The 18,733-nt window shown below is 33.7% G+C and overlaps 2 protein-coding genes across 4 annotated transcripts; both read right to left on the bottom strand.

The window, feature by feature from the left end:
- Positions 1–5,429: 5,429 nt before the first annotated feature.
- On the bottom strand, positions 5,430–18,642 carry SelR (methionine sulfoxide reductase SelR). 3 transcript variants are annotated; one of them, XM_072545360.1, is made up of 4 exons: positions 18,435–18,642; positions 18,225–18,350; positions 17,725–17,886; positions 5,430–5,757 (listed from the first exon to the last, which is right to left on the bottom strand). In XM_072545360.1, the coding sequence occupies exons 1-4, from the start codon at positions 18,526–18,528 to the stop codon at positions 5,573–5,575; spliced, it is 567 nt and encodes a 188-aa protein (XP_072401461.1). In that variant the 5' UTR covers positions 18,529–18,642; the 3' UTR covers positions 5,430–5,572. The 3 variants fall into 3 exon arrangements, with proteins under 3 accessions (XP_072401461.1, XP_072401462.1, XP_072401463.1); XM_072545361.1 differs by having other exon boundaries at positions 18,225–18,335; positions 18,435–18,633; XM_072545362.1 differs by having other exon boundaries at positions 5,430–5,721; positions 18,435–18,631.
- Dna2 (DNA replication helicase/nuclease 2) lies at positions 10,862–17,686 on the bottom strand. Its single transcript, XM_072545358.1, has 2 exons — positions 16,771–17,686; positions 10,862–14,087 (listed from the first exon to the last, which is right to left on the bottom strand). Exons 1-2 carry the CDS (start codon positions 17,184–17,186, stop codon positions 10,940–10,942), a joined length of 3,564 nt encoding a protein of 1,187 aa, XP_072401459.1. The 5' UTR covers positions 17,187–17,686; the 3' UTR covers positions 10,862–10,939.
- Positions 18,643–18,733: the final 91 nt, after the last annotated feature.

The raw sequence follows: 18,733 nt of genomic DNA, 5'->3' as shown, positions 1-18,733 counted from the left end.
TAAATCCTGACCTATGCTGATGGTATCAATATTGGTGGGAGAACGGAAAACGCTGTACGAGAGGCGTATGTAGCATTAAAAGAATCAGCTACAAAAATGGGTTTAATAATACACACCTACAAAACGAAATATATGAAAATAAGCACGCAACCACAAATCCTACGTCTACTTGTTATAGAAAACGACGTCATCGAAACAGTGAACGAATTTGTATACCTGGGAGCGCTCCTTAACACTGAAAATAATACTACTGCAGAATTTGCACGGTCAACTGATGCCATTTTGGGCTCCATCTCCTCCTTAAATCCACAATTATATGGAGAAATAAAAAAATAAAACTCTACAAATAATAATACGCCCCTTTTTTGGACATGCTACAGTAAACGCTTACCTATATAAAATAAAACTTTCCGAAACTGATATATGTGAATGTAATGGCAATTATGACGACCTTAACCACTGGATGTTTCAATGTCGGTATAATCAAGAAGCTATAAAATTTTTATTTCAAGCCATCTCCCAACAAAAAATTGTACTGCCGCAGAACGTTGCTTCTATTCTCTATTTCGGAAGTCGAAATTCAACTATTAGATCGAATTTATGGGAATTTTTCAAACGTAACAAACGGAAAATCTAAACTGTCTTTTTCAGTGTTGTGTGAATCCGAAATGGTAGGACGTTAGTTGTTGTATTTCCCATTATCTTTCCTTTTATGTCATTTACCTTTAACCGTTGCCTGTATTGTTTATGTTAAAAAAAAATTGCTATGGAGGGCACCTTAGCGTGAAGCGTGTGTTCCTGTTCAATCCTTTTTATATAGTCACCCAATAGTGTTTTCAATCGAAAGGTTAGGAAATTGAGTGAATTTAAAGGAAGTGTATGAGATTGTTTTTATGTATTAAACTAATTGTCTGGCTAAATAGGTCTTGAACCCAAGGCCAAATAAACAAAAAAAAAAGATAATACGCCCAGTCCTAACATATGTTTCAGAGACCTGGACTCTAACAAAAAATAATGAAAACATGTTCGGATGTTTCGAAAGAAAAGTACTAAGGCGAATCTATGAAGCGTGGAGAGAGATAAATGGAGTTGGAGTGGAGAAGGCGATACAACTTCGAGCTTTATTGAATATACCAGGAACCTGATATCGTAAAACGTATTAAGATAGGGCGTCTGAGGTGGATATGGCATGTAATGCGGATGGAACAAAATGACCCAGCTAGAAAAACGCTCCTTGATAGACTCATTGGTTAGAGAAGAGGAAGACCCAGAACAAAGTTCCTTGATAACATCGGTGAAGACATGAGAAATATGGTAATACGTGCTTGGTGGAGAAAGGCGATGGATAGGGACGACTGGAGAGAAATTCTCGAGGAGGTTAGGACCCACGTAAGGTTGTAAAGCCAGAATGATGATGATAATACATAAATATTTAAGTTAAATAAACAATTCACAAATTACCTAACTAAATTTTTATAATCTATGCAACCAGGTACCCCAAATTAAAAAAAAACATCAATTTTCGTTGATTACAACCGGAGATATTGCGACTTTTATAAATTTGAATTTATGAAGTAGGTTTTGAAATAGTAAAATCGAGAAATAAACAAAGGGCTAACTCGGGTTCTAAGGATCGTAGGACATTGTATTTTTTTTAATTCGTGTAAAAATATTTCGAATAAAAAATTAACTTTCTATAAATGTTGATGCATCTCGAGTTATTTTAAATATTTATAAGCTTAAAATTACAGTACTTTTATAAACCTATTTTGCAATATTTAACGTAAATTTTTTCATTGCTAAATGACTGAATTTGATAAAATAAGCCTTTCTCTTCAATTCGGTGCTTTCAGAATTCATGTAGACCCAATATTTTACGCATAATAACATTGTAGATCAAAGTTTCCTGGTATAAACAATTTCAATTTTGAAATAACTGTTAAGTGAAACTTCTTGAAACTTTTATAGCCCAATACTTTTAATATTCTCCCTATTATCACGCAAAATTAAAGTTTTTTGTTGATTTTTAGAAAAGGTAGTAATCATTTTAAAAAATGCACTTTTAAGCTATTTTTTGCAATAATTAAGCAACGAATTAACAAAAATAACTTTGCTTGTAAGTAAAAAATGACGTTTAATGTACGCATATTTTGTTTATTACATATTTGTATCACCAACTTTATCAAAAGCAGTTGATAGATATCTTTATCAATGAGTGTGTCACGAAAAAGGCTTATTTTTAATCACTCTATAGTAGAAACCCTCAATTTAGAAGAGTGATATCATAGTTTAAACGCGGAATATCCTCAAATTTAAATGTACACAGCGGCCCTCGAAAACTGCCTGTTTTCTCGATTGCAATTTGCGTTTCCTCATAAGAAATTACAGAATATATAAAGTAGTATATTTATTTGTGCTTCTCTATAGTAGACTTGACCAGAAGTTGTCGTAAAATGTAGCCAATTCTTGTTCACAAGTAGTAATTATGGTCATACAAAACCTGTATTCTTCCATGCAGCGATTATTACCGTCATAAAAATACAAAAAAACCTGATTTTTTCAATAGTAAAAATTAAGCACAAAATTGTAATGAAATAAATTTTATTTATATGTTCCGTTTCGTTACATATTTAAATTTATAAAATAAAAATCGATATTTTAAAACAATATTTTTCAATCTTTTGGCAACTTTGGAATTAGCGACGGAACTCCGTTTCAATTCAAATCCACAGAAAGCCGTCAAACTAGTTTTTGTCGAGCGAGTGCCCATCAACAATAGGTTATTTACATTGGCGTATCTGAGAGTAGGGTATTTTATGCGATAAGTTTGTGTTATTGATAAAACGTGTTATTGATAATACGAGTGTTATAGTTTGTCGTTTTATAGTAAATGTTTAGTTATATTCTGTGATTATTTGGTTTGAGTTTTATTGGAGTTGGACGAAAAACCGAGTTGTTCCAAGAGAAGACTGCAAAATTCTGATGTTGATTCCAAAAATGAAATGCCGCAAAAGAGACGGAAAATGTTAACGTCCGAAGAGAAGGTAATAATACGAAACGTTTATGAAGCAATTGTCGGCAGAAAAATGGAATTAAATGTTAGCCAAGCGGTCGACATTTGTAGCAGTTTAACAAAAGTATCCGTTAGCTGTATTTATCGTGTACTTAAAAATACATCGGAAAATAAAAAGCAAGAAAAAGGTAAAACTAGAGGTAGGAAAAGCATTGTTTTGGATGGCGAGACAAGGAATATTATACGTCGAAAAATTCATTCATTTTATTTTCGGAATGAAATTCCAACACTGAAAAATATTTCTCAAGAGCTCGAAAACGATGACTCCTTACCCAAGATATCTCGTAGAGTCTTAACCAGGACCATGCGTGAAATGAACTTTCGATATGTAAAACTCAACAGAAAAAGTATGCTATTAGAAAAAAGTAAAATTATTGTGCGGAGAAGAAAATATTTAGAAGAAATACGCAAAATTCGCAGCACTGGACGCAAAATATGTTATTTGGATGAAACCTGGATTAACCAAGGTTGGAAAAGGTCATACAGTTGGAAAAGTTTGGCAAGATTTAAATGTCAAAAGTAAACGCGAAGCATTTATAGAAGGCTGATATACAGGATTAAAAGCTCCATCAGGAAAGGGACGGCGTTTAATCGTCGCCCATATAGGAAGTGATACAGGGTTTCTTGATGATGGTTTTCTTCAATTTGAGTTGAAAAAAACAGGTGATTATTAAAGAAATTGAAAGGGAGGATTCAAGAATGGCTTACAGAAAAGGGGATTGCATACGACGAATCAATGCTCAAAATTTAGCTCCTTGACATTGCACGGTTAAGGAAAATTGAATATCTTAAATATGCTGTAGATGAAACTACAAAAGATTATGGTGTCAAAGTTCTGCGTCTACCACCTTATCATTGCGAACTTAATCCCATTGAACTTATCTGGGAGCAAGTGAAAGGAGATGTAGCACGCAATAACAAAACGTTCAAATTAAACGAAATTAAGAAACTTTTGATTTAAGCAATCCTCCATGTAACTCCAGCGAAATGGGCTAAATGTATAGGCCACATAATTAAAGAAGAACATCGTATGTGGGAACTTGACACTCATATCAAAGTTTTACTAGAGCTAATTATAATTACACCAGGTGGTGAAGATAATGACAGCGATAGCAGCACTGCATCTTCAGGTTTAGACAGCGAATAATATTTTCTAATAGTTTAATAAGAACATCAGCATAAAAAAAACCAAAAACAAAAAAAAAACGAGAAGAACATAGTAAGTGTGTATAGTGTTTGTGTTTAAACACATCAAACATTATTTTTATTTTGTTTTTATAGAATTTTATTTTGTTTTATAGGATTTTATTTTGTTTTGTTTTATACTGTTTAAGTGTTTTGTTCATTTTATTTAATAAGACAATATGGCTCTTGGCGAACACCCATTTAAAAAAAGTATCGCGCCACAAGACATACCTCTGGGGTGGTGTGGAAACTGTCTTAAAATTTGTTTTAAAAAAATTTCATTGTGTAACTCTTTAAGGACGGGTCACGTCAAAAGACGTTTTAGCGTAACTTCCGCGACAGCCGGTTGGCATTAGTAAACTTTCTGCAAAATTACTTCTTTTTTATAGCTTTTTGTTTGTGGCATTCTGTATTTTTAGGGGAATGTAGGGAATGAGCCACAAAATATTTATTCATATGTTTATTTATTGACGTTTCGATCTCTATATCCAGAGACCGTTTTCAATTATACCAATGATAGCACTATTTATTTTCTATGGCTTTTCGCGTGTCGTTCTGTATTTTTAGAAATGATGTTGGGAATAAGCCACAATATATTTATTCAAATGTTTAATTTACGGACGTTTCGATCTCTATAAAGAGACCGTTTTCAAACATACAAATGACAGATATATTTATTTTTCTATAGCTGCTTGTTTGTGGCATTCTGTATTTTTAGGGAGAAGGTTGGACATAAGCCACAATATATCTATTTACATGTTTAATACATTGACGTTTCGATCTCTATTCCGTTTTTAAAGATAGAAAAAAAAAAGAAAATAAACAATATAAGATTATAAAAATGTATAATAATAAACAAATAAAATAAATATAACTACCATTTATATCTTTGAAAGCGGTCTTTGGATATAGAGATCGAAACGTCAGTAAAAACTTGTAAATAAATATATTGTGGCCTATTTCGAACATTAATATTTGAAAAATAAAATATAATTAACGTTAAAATAAGAGTAAGTGTACGTCACTGGATTTCCAAACAGCTTTCCGCATTTCTGGGCCTTTAAACGATGACTCACTCTCTCAAATAGTGAAATTATACCATAGTCTATTTGTCCAAAATGTAATTTACAGGGAGCACAAAAAGGTAAAATAAGCAAAAAATAGACAGCGATCAAGTAAAAACATCTCTATTTTACATATTAACAAAAGAAAATTGTTTAATCTTACATATATAATTTATTTTAAGACTTGTCACAAAATAGTTAAGTTCAAAAATTGCTTAAAATAGAGTTAGCATTTTAAAATAAATAAGCTTCAGCTTTGGTCTTTCTTCTCGTTTGGTATGAAGTTCAATGAGGCGGAATTGATGCAGAATCGCTTCTTGGTCGGCGGAGGGCCATCTCCGAAGACGTGTCCCAAGTGCGAGCCGCACTCGGCGCAGGTCACCTCGGTTCTGATTCGTCCTGGTTGGGATATGAGGAGTAAAAGGTTTGCACCTACTACTTTTTCGAAGGGTGAGAGTGGTTCGGGGACGGGATTAGGACCGTGTGGTGTGTGATTTGATGTGATAAAACAAATGAAAACAAAAAAACCATGATATGTACAAAATAAAAGCGTGAAGTATAAACCAAGGAAAACGGTATGAGATGCGAAATAAAGAAAAACATAAAAGTATCGAAATGAAATTGTATGATGTAGTGTGAGGTAGAAAGAAGGGAGAGGAAGGAGAAGAAAACAGTCACAATTAGCTTTTCCCATTTTATATAGACTACTAACACACCCAATGAAGTATTTCCACGAACATTATGTACATATTTCTGTTATATTTGACCTATTGATTGAATTTCAATAATTTCCAAGCTTTTGTCGCATTTAATTAAATAAAAAAAATGCAAAATCCAGATTTTTGCTTTAATCGGTGCCTTCTAAGAATTACAGGGCAATACAGGCGTTGCTAAAGATGTAAAGAGAGAAAATGGGGTATCTAAAGATGTAAAATAGATTCCCCATAGTAATTTTAGATCCCTTATTTTCTCTCTTTACATCTTTAACAACGTCTGTTTTGCCTTGCAATTCTTAGAGGGCACAGATTAAAGCAAATATCTGGAATTTACTGGGCGTATCCGTATTGCGCATTATATAAAATATAGTTGTATGGATGAATCGATACATTTCACCTTTTCTCTTAACCCATTCGATTCCCGCCGATCATAATTGATTTTCAAATCGATAAGAGTGTGAATCGATTGAATCTGATCATCACTGCGTACAACACATCGTATCGCTGCAACAAACTTGATTTGCTATCAATCTGATATATTATCTCAAATGGAAGACCGTAAACAGGTAGATGCAATATACACAAAGGTCACTACTACCAAGGCTTTGTTGTTTTTAATGGTGTGAACGGCGACTCTAAGCTTAGAACTATTAAAAGGTAGGTTAGCCCAATTGTTCTCTTTAATTCCAGGTACTTTGCAGGAGTTTTAAGGAGTTTAAAAGCCATTTGGGTTGATTTCAATCTTCATGCTCTGGCTTTTTTGTGCCGTGCCTGATTTTTAAGAAACTATTTGCAGTTTTCATTTGCTATTACTGTCTCAAGTGGTGGACTTTTGGATATTTGTATACCTTTTGTGTCTAACGTAGACTAAGAGGAGCTCAAAAAATACGACATAGCTTCACTCTAATGTAGTATATTACGCTATTGGTTCATATCTGTCATTATTTCAAACATTGACAGACAAACAATACAACGACTAGTTGTTTATATTAGGTCAATCTCATTATATGTAATACTTCTCAAAAAAAATACTAAATGTTTTTGTTTGATAGTTATATCTACTTTGTTCGTGGAAATAAACAAAATTTAGCGAAGCTTGTAATGTGTTAGTGGCTTTTTAGCATACGAAACACAACACACTTATTAGGGAGATTAGGAATAAGGAAAACTATACTAAGCAACGTTTGATGGTTTCGGTTTAATGTAAAAATTTTGAAATTTTATATTTTTACTAGCGATGATTTTTAAGCTATTTTTGTTAAAAAAACATGCTATTATTGGCAACGGGGAAACGGTGTTAGTAGTGATAACAACTATGTGTTAGTGTTAGTTGAGATACATATTTATCTAAACCCCCAGCGTACTATCCGGAGTTAAATTCTATAGAAATAATAATAGTCTCCCGTTTTATACCGCTTCGCGGCTTTGGGAGTATAGCAGGGTAGTCTGCTATATCTAGGGCCTACGGTATACAAGGAAGGTAACATGGCCAGTGCTACGCTTCAACCGCCTATTATTACCCCTGGTTTTACCCAAGGTACTCATTTTTATTCAGGCTGAGTCGACCTGGGGCCTATAGACATTTTTAAAAATGTCTAGTTGTTCTTGCCGGCGGTAGGATTCGAACTCCGGACCACCGGCATGCGAGGCAAGCATCCTACCGCTTGCGCTACGCAGGCTTCTATAGAAATGGTTAGAAAAATAAAAAATATAATTGTAAAATATTCAAGTTAACAGTTTAAGTGTTGTTTGAAAAGAAATTAGCCACATTTATGATAGATAATTGGTCCAAACTGAGTATACACGTGGTCAACGACGGTCAACCAAACAAATCGATCATGTGCTAAAAGACAAACACGCAAAACAACGTATCATACAGTAATGAAGACCTGACAAGGATTCATGCCATTCTTTAACGGGAATAAGGATAAAACAGTTAATATCAGCTGTTCGGAATTCTAATGGTAAAAAATCCAAAACTTACAATACAATAAGAGATACTGTAAAAGTAGCAACTAATAAATCCAGCAAGCCCAGTGAAAGTAAACAAAAAACATTGGTTAGGCAATGAATGTAAAAATGACCTATAAAGACAACTCTCATCAGAATAAAGACACTAACGGATGATCGACGGATATTAAAACGACGAAAGGGACGCTTTGAAGACCTGACTATATCAAATATGACATTGAGGACATTATGACATTGATCAAATAACAGATCGAGTAATACAAACGCATAACCAGGTTATGCGTTAAAAGAATCGGGTAGTCAGTAGTCAGAGATTCGGTCTCTAAAGAGGAGACGACCAAGCTGAATTTTTCTGTTTATCTTAACAGCAATATCTCGCTGAAATGGTTTCTGTGTTCAACTTTCAACGTGGTCGCTCCAGTCTCAGCGACGAATTCAGGTCAGGTCCACCCAAAACAGCAGTCATACACCAAAATATTGATGCGGTTCGTCAGCTAATTAAGGATAACCGCCGTGTAACATACCGGGAAATAAAGGCATATTTGATTTATATTTAAATGGGAATAAGCCACAATTAAAGGTTAAAATACATTTATTGACGTTTCAATTTCCACTTCGGAAATCGTTCTCAAAATACAAACATTGTATTTTGAGAACGATTTCCACATTTTATTTTGAGAACGATTTCCGAAGTGGAAATTGAAACGTCAATAAACGTATTTTAACCTTTAATTGTGGCTTATTCCCATTTAAATATAAATTAATTTAAAATGCCACAAGAAAATAGCTTCAGAACAATATTAAGGCATATTTGGGTATTTCAAATACCTCGATCCAAAAGATCCTACATGAAGAACTGGATATTACCAAGTTGATTTCCCGTTGGATCCCTCATTTGCTCACAGAAGATCAAAAAGTGGTTTGCGTCAATTGTGTGTCGAAAAACATCAATAGAAAAGAATTCAAGGCAACCACAAGATTTATTCAATGGATGGGTGTAATACTTTATCCAGGAACTTAATATAGAGAAAGAAGAAGAAAACCGGGAAGACGAAAGAGATAACCTAAGGCGAACAGACGAGAGGGAAGAGGAACCACCAACGATTCTTGAAGTTAAAGGTGCAGTTAAAAAACTAACCAGAAACAAATCACCCGGAATAGATAATCTCCCAGCTGAACTATATAAAGAAGGTGGGGAGGTACTGGGTTCTCGGGATAAAGCCCATTCAAGAGTTTCTCGTACCGTCTAACAAATAGCAAGATATATCCATTATTACGTCTCGATAAATATAAAGAAGGTGGCCATGATACCCTAATGGCATTACAGCAGCTTATAAAAGAAATATGGACACAGAAATCCCTCCCCAATGATTGGAATATTGGAATACTCTGCACCATACACAAAAAAGAAGATATCTTTGCTATAACCACACTACATTGGATAAAGTATATGAAAATAAGCACGCAACCACAAATCCTACGACCACTTGTTATAAAAAACGACGTCATCGAAGCAGTGAACGAATTTGTATACCTGGAAGCGCTCCTTAACACCGCAATTATATCGAGAAATACAAAAATGAAACTCTACAAAACAATACTACGCCCAGTCCTAACATATGGTTCAGAGACCTGGACTCTAATGAAAATTAATGAAAACATGTTAGGATGTTTTGAAAGAAAAGTAATAAGGCGAATCTATGGAGCAGTGAATGGAGTGTGGAGAAGGCGATACAACTTCGAACTTTATAGAATATACCAGGAACCTGATATCGTAAAATATATAAGATAGGACGTATGAGGTGGATAGGGCATGTAATGAGGATGGAACAAAATGACCCAGCTAGAAAAACGCTCTCCTTGATAGACCCATTGATCAGAGAAGAGGAAGACCCAGAACAAGGTTCATTGATAACATCGATGAAGACATGAGAAATATGGGAATACATACGTGCTTGGCCGAGAAAGGGAAGCTCAAAAAAAGTTTATAGTATTGTTAGTGGCGATGAATATTGGATTTACTCCTATGAACCTGAAAATAAACGCCAATCCGCTGTGTGGTCGATCCGTTCCGTGTGTCAAAGAAAATGGTCTTAACTTTCGTGTCAAAATCTTGTCATGTGGCAACAATTGTCTTAGAAGATCGAAGAACGGATACTTTTAATTGGTATATAACCGTTTGTTTACCAGAAGTTATCGCGAAACTGACAAAGAAACACACAACGGCAAATCATCCTACATCAGGACAATGCAAGTGCTCACATTGCCCAAAAGATAATAGAGTTTTTGGAGCTTCCAAACATCGAATTGTTAAACCATCCACCTTATAGTCCCGACCTAAGTCCCAACGACTTCTTCACGTTCACAAAGATCAAGAATTCAATGCGTGGACAGCGATTACAGTCGCCAGAAGAAGCCATCAATGCCTTTAAAACAGCGATTTTGCAGGTGTCAACTGAAGACTGGAATAACTGTTTTACCAATTGGTTTTAACGTATGCAAAAGTGTATCGATCTTGGTGGGACATATTTTGAAAAGCAATAAAGTACTTTAAGTCTACTTAAGTACTTTAAGACAACCATTGTATAGGTATAATAAAAAAAAACACTAATCAAGAAAGCCTTTGTTTATTAATTTCGTTCGATGTGATTGCCGTTAAGAACGTTGAAATGAACTATACTATATATACAAAACTATCAAATGTTCCCAATATTCGCGAAAAATCATAATTATTTACATGACACACGTTTCATACAATAACCGAATGAAAAACTTACACTAAACCATTTTTAAAGAAACTATCAAACGTTGCAATATACTAAAATACTATTACTATAAAAAAAAACGTTCAGTTGTCAGAATATACACTTTATTACCTTAAATTTACAACAAAACAAATAAAAACCCCGTTTTTTAAATAAAACAATAACTTAGGACTCATTTAAAAGTAAACATTGCTCCCAAGAGAAGTTTTTAGAATCGTACAGTTTGATAACGTTTTTACTAAAATTAGACAAAAGTTTTTTAAACGTAGAATAGACCATGAGAGTCTTAACATCACCGACAATGACAAGTTTGTGTTTCGCTCTAGTAATAGCAACAGTCAGTCTTCTCTTATCTTCTAAAATGTCGTCTTTTTTGGGTGTCTTGAAGGTATCGGTGTTTTTGGAATTACCACACGAATAAACGATGACACTTTTGTCTTTACCTTGAAACTGATCCACAGTGTTTATGTCTATACACTCAGACTTAAGGATGGTGGACAATTGCTCAACTTGGTGCCGATAACTTGCAATTACACCTATATCTTTAGCTGGAAGACCAGCTTTGAGCAAAGCTTCGACAAGTTTGAAAATAACAGCTGCTTCATGGATGTTTACTTTAGAACTAGTATCGTCTGTACTGGCTGAACGTGCAAAACTTGTGTGTATTTTCCAGTCAACGTCTTGTTTTAGACTCCACACGGGGCCTGTATCAAGAAACTGTACAGCATTATCTAGTGAGTCATCTAGTGCTTTCAATATCCAACTATCAGAACTATACAAGTCAATTAAAATTTGTTTATTTGGGAAACTTATTGTGGCGTTTTCAATAGCGTTGTTGCCAACTTGCAGCTCGCCGTTGTATGTTAGATTATTAGCTAAAGACGTTATAGTTTTGTTCATTCTGTAATTAATGTTTAAGGATGTAGCAGCGTCTGTTACATAGAGTCTTTCGAACAAACTTTCAGACATACCTAAATCTTTAGCTTTGCTGCTTTTAATAACAGCCGGCAACTGATCATTGTCACCTATTAGTATAAAAGTTTTACAGGCATATAGCGGTCTTATCACAGATGGTTGTAGTACTTGTGTACTTTCATCTACTATACATATATCTAAGCAACGTTTGGTTAACACTGGATGCCCAGAAGCAAAACAAGTCACAGCTAAAACTTGAGCACTATTATAAACAGTTTCGTAGTCGCTAGACGTCGTACAATTTTTCGTAAGGTTATGCTCTGAATATTCGTGCAAATCTTTGTGAATCTTTGACTCTGATCCCAATCTAATAAATTTGACACCATACTTCAACAACTTAAGGCAAACATTATCAACAGCTGAATTTGTATGACTCGTAATAAGAATTGTCTTACCTAGTTCATACAATAACTGTATCAAGGCTACAATAGTAGCAGTTTTTCCAGTACCAGGCATCCCTTTTATTAAAAAATATTCATTCGCAGTTATGGCTTTCAACACGGCTCTTTGTTGTACTCTATTCAGTCTTTTTAGTATGGCTTTACCAGTAGTACCGACAACTTTAGGCAATGTCGTTCGAAATGTGGGACGCTGCTTGTCAACTATTATTTTCCTTAGGGTATCTGCTCTCGGAGTTGGTTCTAATAACAGAGCCAAGCTGCTCAAATTAAATGATTGTAGGCTACCGGAATCGTAGCTGTCTAAGTAAAACGTTTGGTTTTGGAACTTGAGTGTTAAATTTCGTTCTAAAGTGACCGATATAGACGTCGTTGTAATATCGTTAACAAAACCTGCCGCAACAGCGTGTCTCTTATCGGTACTAACAACAACATAACCACCGACAGTTAAACCACTAGTTGTAAAGTTTCTTGAACTATCTGGGACTATTTTTTCGAAATAATGTTCAAAATACAATTCATCGACAACATCACTAACTTTCGATATCCTTAGATTCGAAATACATCTACCTTTCTTTTCTCTATCACTCGGAGGCATTAGATAGATTTCTTTTATATCTTTCGTACCTGTATTCGACTCTGATTCGATCACGAGTAAGCTAGTCCACTTCATGAAATAATCTATATGAGATTGCTCAAGGTTTTGTAAAATGTCTTCTTGGATACTTTTTAGAGTCGGCTTAGAAGATATGTTTTCCTTATTGAAGTGAGCATAAACGGTACAGATAGCGCTGTACGGACAATTGGCGCAGCTCTTGTGATTTATAGGTTCAGGCAGACTGGGAGGGATCAAAATATTTCCGACTTCAGTAACAGATCTTGTTAGGTAGTACACTAACTCATTTCTTAAATATATCAAATCTCTTTCTTCCTTTTTCGTATGTGATACCTCTTTTATTACACCTTCTTTGATATAAAGAAGCAGTCCGGAAGTTGCATTGTAACCAATTTTGTTCATCATCATGAGATACAACATTACTTGACCTCTATGCTCCAAAGATACCGACGTTTTACCTGTTTTGAGCTCCAGCGGCATAGCTTTATTGTTTACTTGAACAGTTACGTCGATTTTTCCTTTTATACCCAGTTCTGGACACCAAATATTTTCTTCCACATCCTCTATGTCGTCTATCTTTCCTCGCCAGTTGTCTTTTACTTGTAATCTACTGTTTGCTTTGTTCACATAGACGTTCATGAATTCTTGTATCCTTGGTATATATTTGACAACTTCATCGTTGATCCATTCAGGTGATACGTCGCACTCATAAAGGTTTTTAACAACACGACTTTTTGACATAAATTTTTTAACTAATCCTTCCAGTTTTTCTGTCTCGCAAATGTTGTATTTTAAGGCGTGTTGTAGGGTGCTGTGGATCAAAGTTCCAAGAATCATATATCGATTTGTGCTGTCGAAACCTCTGAACCTTTCAGCTAACACGTTTCTTCTTTTACACCATAAAGAACCTACCACAGATGTAGAAGACACCAGTAAATCTGGCTCAAACACTACTAAACCACAGTCATTATTAACTACCCAAGTGTTGTTAATTTTGACACAAGTGATATATATTGTGTCACCAATAGATAAGTTAGTGTAAGTCCAAATACCATGTATTTCGCAAATACCTTCTTTACTTTCTTTTGTAGATAACAAATTTAGTATAATTGTATGGCCCGATGATGTTATTTTCGTTATTTTACAATGACATGGCTGACTTAAATCTAAATCAGAACTTTCTGGCTCTACCACATTATTTTCTTCCCAATCATCAAAATCGACTTGACAAATGTCTGGAAAACTATCCATCTCTGTAAGTTGTTTTTTAACTGGTGATACAAGTTTGTTTTTGTTTTCTTTTTCAATCTTATGCCTCATTGGACTACAAAAGTAAGAATGGTCTCATTTACTACTTGTGAAAAAATATTGTAAAATACATATTGCGAGCAAAAATTCACATTATTGTTCTCATGCAACTACTATGTTATGTGTCTTGTCCAGAACAATATTGTATGGTTTTCACTCGAAATACATACTATCTAAGACTCTCTTTGATATTATATATCATTTAATAAGGAGAGTTATCAGCTGTCACGAAAACTGTGCTCAATATGAGATCAGAGTATAGACAAAGCATTAACTTTTGATAAAAGCATAAAAAACAGCAGGACGAGAGTAAAGCCCATAAAACAAGCCATCTACTGTAAGATCATAACATACATATATAGAAAATCACCTGAACTATTCATAAAATAAAATAAAATTAATGAAAGATACTACAAGAATCAAATATTAGAAGGAATCTATTTTACCATTTTCACTACCAACTACAGTATACCCCCTCTATAAAGAACACGGTTATTACGAGGTTTCGCTTATAACGAGGTACACTAGATGTCCCGTGAAATTTTTATTGAACTATAACCCTCTATAGCGAGGAAAATTTGGTTATAACGAGAGAAAATAAGATCGAAAAACGTGTTTTTTTAACGTTTTGGATCTGGCCGTGGCTATAAATAAATACTCTTTTTAACTGCCGCCCGCAATAAACTTCTTCTGTTTACTCTACCAACAGATATTGTATTGTTGGAAATTTACAATTTATGATTCACAAGTGTCAGTGTAGGGATTTGACCGTTCGCACCTAATAAACTACGTAAAGAGGCTTAAAAACTTGACAAATAAAACAAATTTCACAGTTGTTTTTGTCATAGATGTTTATCGTTTGTTTCATGATTGTGCTTTCGCGTCTTGAAAGTTGTGTTGAAGATTACATAGTCGCATAGATTACACACTATGACTCCTAAAAGAAAAGCATTTACTTTAGAAGAAAAATTAACACCCTTAAATATGTTGAGAACGGTAAGAGAAAAACAGAAGTTTGTCGTGAAAGAGGAATTTCAAGTTCCACTTTATTGACCATGTTCAAAAATAAACACAATATTTTCGAAGCAGGTTCGTCTTTTTCCGGTAAATCGAAAAAACTATGTGCCGCAACTAATAAAGAAGTCGATACTGCAATGGTCAAATGGTTTACCGTAAACAGGGCTGCGAATGTTCCAATAAGTGGACCACTACTTCAAGAAAAAGCAACACAGTTAGTCGTCATTGGGAAATCTCAAAAACCACGATGTTTCAGAGGTGTAAATCAGCTTCCTGTCACATATGAATTTAATAAAAAATCATGTATGACAGCAGAGATTTTTATTGGAGAACTTTTGAAGTGGGACAGAGAGTTGGGACATTGAAAGATTCTTTTAATTGTTGACAATTGTACAGCCCATGCGAAAGTTGACAGTTTAAAAAACATTCAACTTATTTTTTTTACCCCCAAATTGCACATCTGTTCTGCAACTGATGGATCAGGGCGTCATAAGATCCCTTAAAGTTTACTACAGAAAATTTTTAGATAAGCAGATCCTGAATAATGTGGAAAACCGTAGTGAATCCCCTGCTACTTTATTAGATGCCATAAATTTCATCCACAAAGCATGAACACTCATAGATAAAAAAACCATCAGAAAATGTTTCAGTCATGTGGGGTGGACAGAGACTGAGGTAGAAAACGAAGAAGATGAATATCCTGTAGCAGAGTGGTTGAGGTTACAACAGCAAGGTTAAGAACTAACTTCAACTGAACAATGATGACAAGTTTGCTGAATTCATTGTTATTGATGATGACGTCATTGTTTGTGATCTTCTGACGGATAGTGAAATTATCGCAGAAGTAATAAATCCGCCGGCGGAGCCAGTAAAGAAAGTGATGAAGATGGAGAAGACAATCTCAGTGAATCTATACAAGAAGGTCCTAATAGACAAGATGTGGAAAGTGCTTTAAATGTTGTAAGAAACTATATCCAAAGACAAAACGCAAATGAAGAAGCATACAACTGTTTCACATCTTTAGAAAATATGATAGAATGAGACTGGACAATTTAAACCAGTCAAAAATGACATACTTCTTCCAATTCCAATCCTTGAAAATACCCTTTATACATTATGTAGTTGGAAAATAATGTAACTACAGATTTTTGTTTTAACATATATCATTGACAATAAAAGTAAACAACTCTTTTTTGTTTTAATGTATTTCATTGACAATAAAACAACTTTTTTTTTTCAAAAACGCCATTCAAACAATATTTAGCATCTTCTATTGCTCCAAATGACTTCACTACAGGAAGTTAATGCTTTAGAAAACTACATATTCATAAGTATGCCCAGTATTATTAACAAGATCAGCTTATAACGAGCTAATTAGTCTGCTATTTCAGTTCTCGTTATAGAGTGAGTCTACTGTATATCATTGGAAACACAGATATTCAAAACAAAACGATAATATAGTGTTGAAGAGCAATTTTAGAACGAGTGAAACATTTATTACAACTAGAGTGTTTTTACTTTTCATTAACTTTTTGACCTTATTATTTTATAGTAACTCATTTGACGATTTATATTGTCTCGAGAGTTATCTTGCACACTAATCCATACAATAAAGTAGCCAAAATCAATTGTATATGATATATAATATCAAATTGGAAAATACATTTAGTCAATTGACTTACCTCTTCACTTTTATCAACTTTTCAGGTGAACTAAGTTTATCTTTTGGTTCTTGGTTTAAAATAGAACAATTTGTAACATCTAATGATTCATCTACATTATGGTCTTTAATATAACTTATTTCTTCATCTTGGTGGAGTTTTTTACACTCTTTATCAACTTCGTCTTCACTTGACTTTCTTTTTCTGTTATTATGAAGTGGAACCATTGATTGTGTAGAATCATTGTTCTTATTTACTATTTTTCCTGCTCTGTTACTTTTCGTATCCGCTATTATTGCCACATTACTAGTTTGTTCACAATTTTCATCTTTGGTGCTATTCGCTTTTAAATTTGTTCTATCTTTGAAGAAAAACTCCGAAATTTTTAAATTGTTTTTGTCTGGACTTTTAACTTTTGCTCTACGTGGTTTATTCATCGTATGTTGTTTGAATTATTTGTGAATTATAAAATACAATATTTATCCACATAATTAAGAAATATTCCCGCCTTATAAATTGTCAAAATAGAGGATAATATTGAGGTTATGTGTTTGGTCAACATCATGTTAGTTCGCCATCCAATTCGACGGAAAACTTGTCTTTTGTGGTTATATCTTTTATAATTTGATATTTGGATTTGATAATATATTCTGACAAATGAACAAAACTACATTTTGAATATTTTATGAGTAAAAAAACAATATGTAATGATATTGTTATAATTTAATAACATTTACAAATATATATGTTCTAATATTTTGACTCCCGGCATCTAAATTCATGGAAAATTAATCAAAAACTTGAATTTTAAATAAATGGTTATATCAAAAAGGCACTAAAAAGTGTAAACTGTATATTTTTATATCATTTATCAGATCATACATTAAACATTTTTCAAGACCTACATGTTTTTTATACACATAAAATACTCATCATAATGCATAATATTTTATAAACACTATCAACAATAATTACCTCCACTAGTATCGGGCGTAAGTTTCACTTTTCCTTGGTCTAATACATCATTAAAAGCGGGCCATCCACAGCCACTGTCGTATTTGGTATCAGAGCTAAATAAGGGCTGTTCGCATACTATGCATACATAAGTACCAGCATCATAGACTTTGTTGTAACACCCTGATTAAGAAACACAAGAAATAAAATTGAGCAATATGCCAGAATTATAAGAAAATGTAAGAGAATGCACAGATATTTATAGCTTGGTCTGTTTTTCTATAAAATTCCTTCATTTTGCAGAATATTAGAGCAAATAATAAAGTAAAAATAAATTTGGACTCATTTTCTCAAATTAAATACACAATCCAGCTTTTCCTTAAATCCCTACTGGGCTGGAAATATTTTCTACATTCATGTTATATGAGAAAAATTCACTGTCCTTTTATTTATTTTCTTGTATATCTCTATATATAGTTACATCTTCTAATATTTGGTTGAAGTAATATAAAATCACTTACCTGTAAAGGGTCTTTCAGTTCCCTTCTCCTGTGTAACATGATACTGCAGAGGAGTCAATTTTTTCCTAATTTCTTCTTTACCAATTTTTATGTCGTTGGCCATCACAGCAGCTGGAATAAAATCAGCTATAAACAATTATTGCAAGTGTGTCAAGTACAGTGCAACCTTAATTCATTACCAATACAATAATAGTGATAATTTTAACGCACCTCCAGTATGTAGGTTTTGTTTAATAGTACGGGAAATTAAGCAACAGTAATTGGTTCTGGTTCTTTGGATATTACGCAATACTATTTTTAACATCACATTCAATACTGCAGGATCTGTTCACAACATATGAACATTCTCGAAATTCACATAAACTTATATGCTTCACTTCACTTGAATTCAGCTGATTTTATTTATTTTTATCACAATTCTTGCTGTCACTGTCAGTCGAAATTACACAACATACAATACTCAAATGTGTAGTATATGTTGCCTACCGGTAGGAGTCTCATAAAAATTA

This window comes from Diabrotica undecimpunctata, chromosome 9, assembly GCF_040954645.1.
Source record: "Diabrotica undecimpunctata isolate CICGRU chromosome 9, icDiaUnde3, whole genome shotgun sequence".
Lineage (NCBI taxonomy): Eukaryota > Metazoa > Arthropoda > Insecta > Coleoptera > Chrysomelidae > Diabrotica > Diabrotica undecimpunctata.
Note: the sequence above shows the minus strand (reverse complement) of the source record. Positions and strands in the feature narration are given on the sequence as shown.

What these genes read in the sequence shown, in the direction of transcription:
- Dna2 (XM_072545358.1), bottom strand. Translation starts at nt 17,186, where the DNA reads ATGAATAAACCACGTAGAGCAAAAGTTAAAAGTCCAGACAAAAACAAT. An exon ending in AAGTTGATAAAAGTGAAGAG is followed by an intron (nt 14,088 to 16,770) that starts GTAAGTCAATTG and finishes TTACTTTTGTAG; the next exon opens with TCCAATGAGGCATAAGATTG.
- SelR (XM_072545360.1), bottom strand. Translation starts at nt 18,528, where the DNA reads ATGTTAAAAATAGTATTGCGTAATATCCAAAGAACCAGAACCAATTAC. An exon ending in ACAAAACCTACATACTGGAG is followed by an intron (nt 18,351 to 18,434) that starts GTGCGTTAAAAT and finishes AATTGTTTATAG; the next exon opens with CTGATTTTATTCCAGCTGCT. An exon ending in AACTGAAAGACCCTTTACAG is followed by an intron (nt 17,887 to 18,224) that starts GTAAGTGATTTT and finishes TTTCTTAATCAG; the next exon opens with GGTGTTACAACAAAGTCTAT.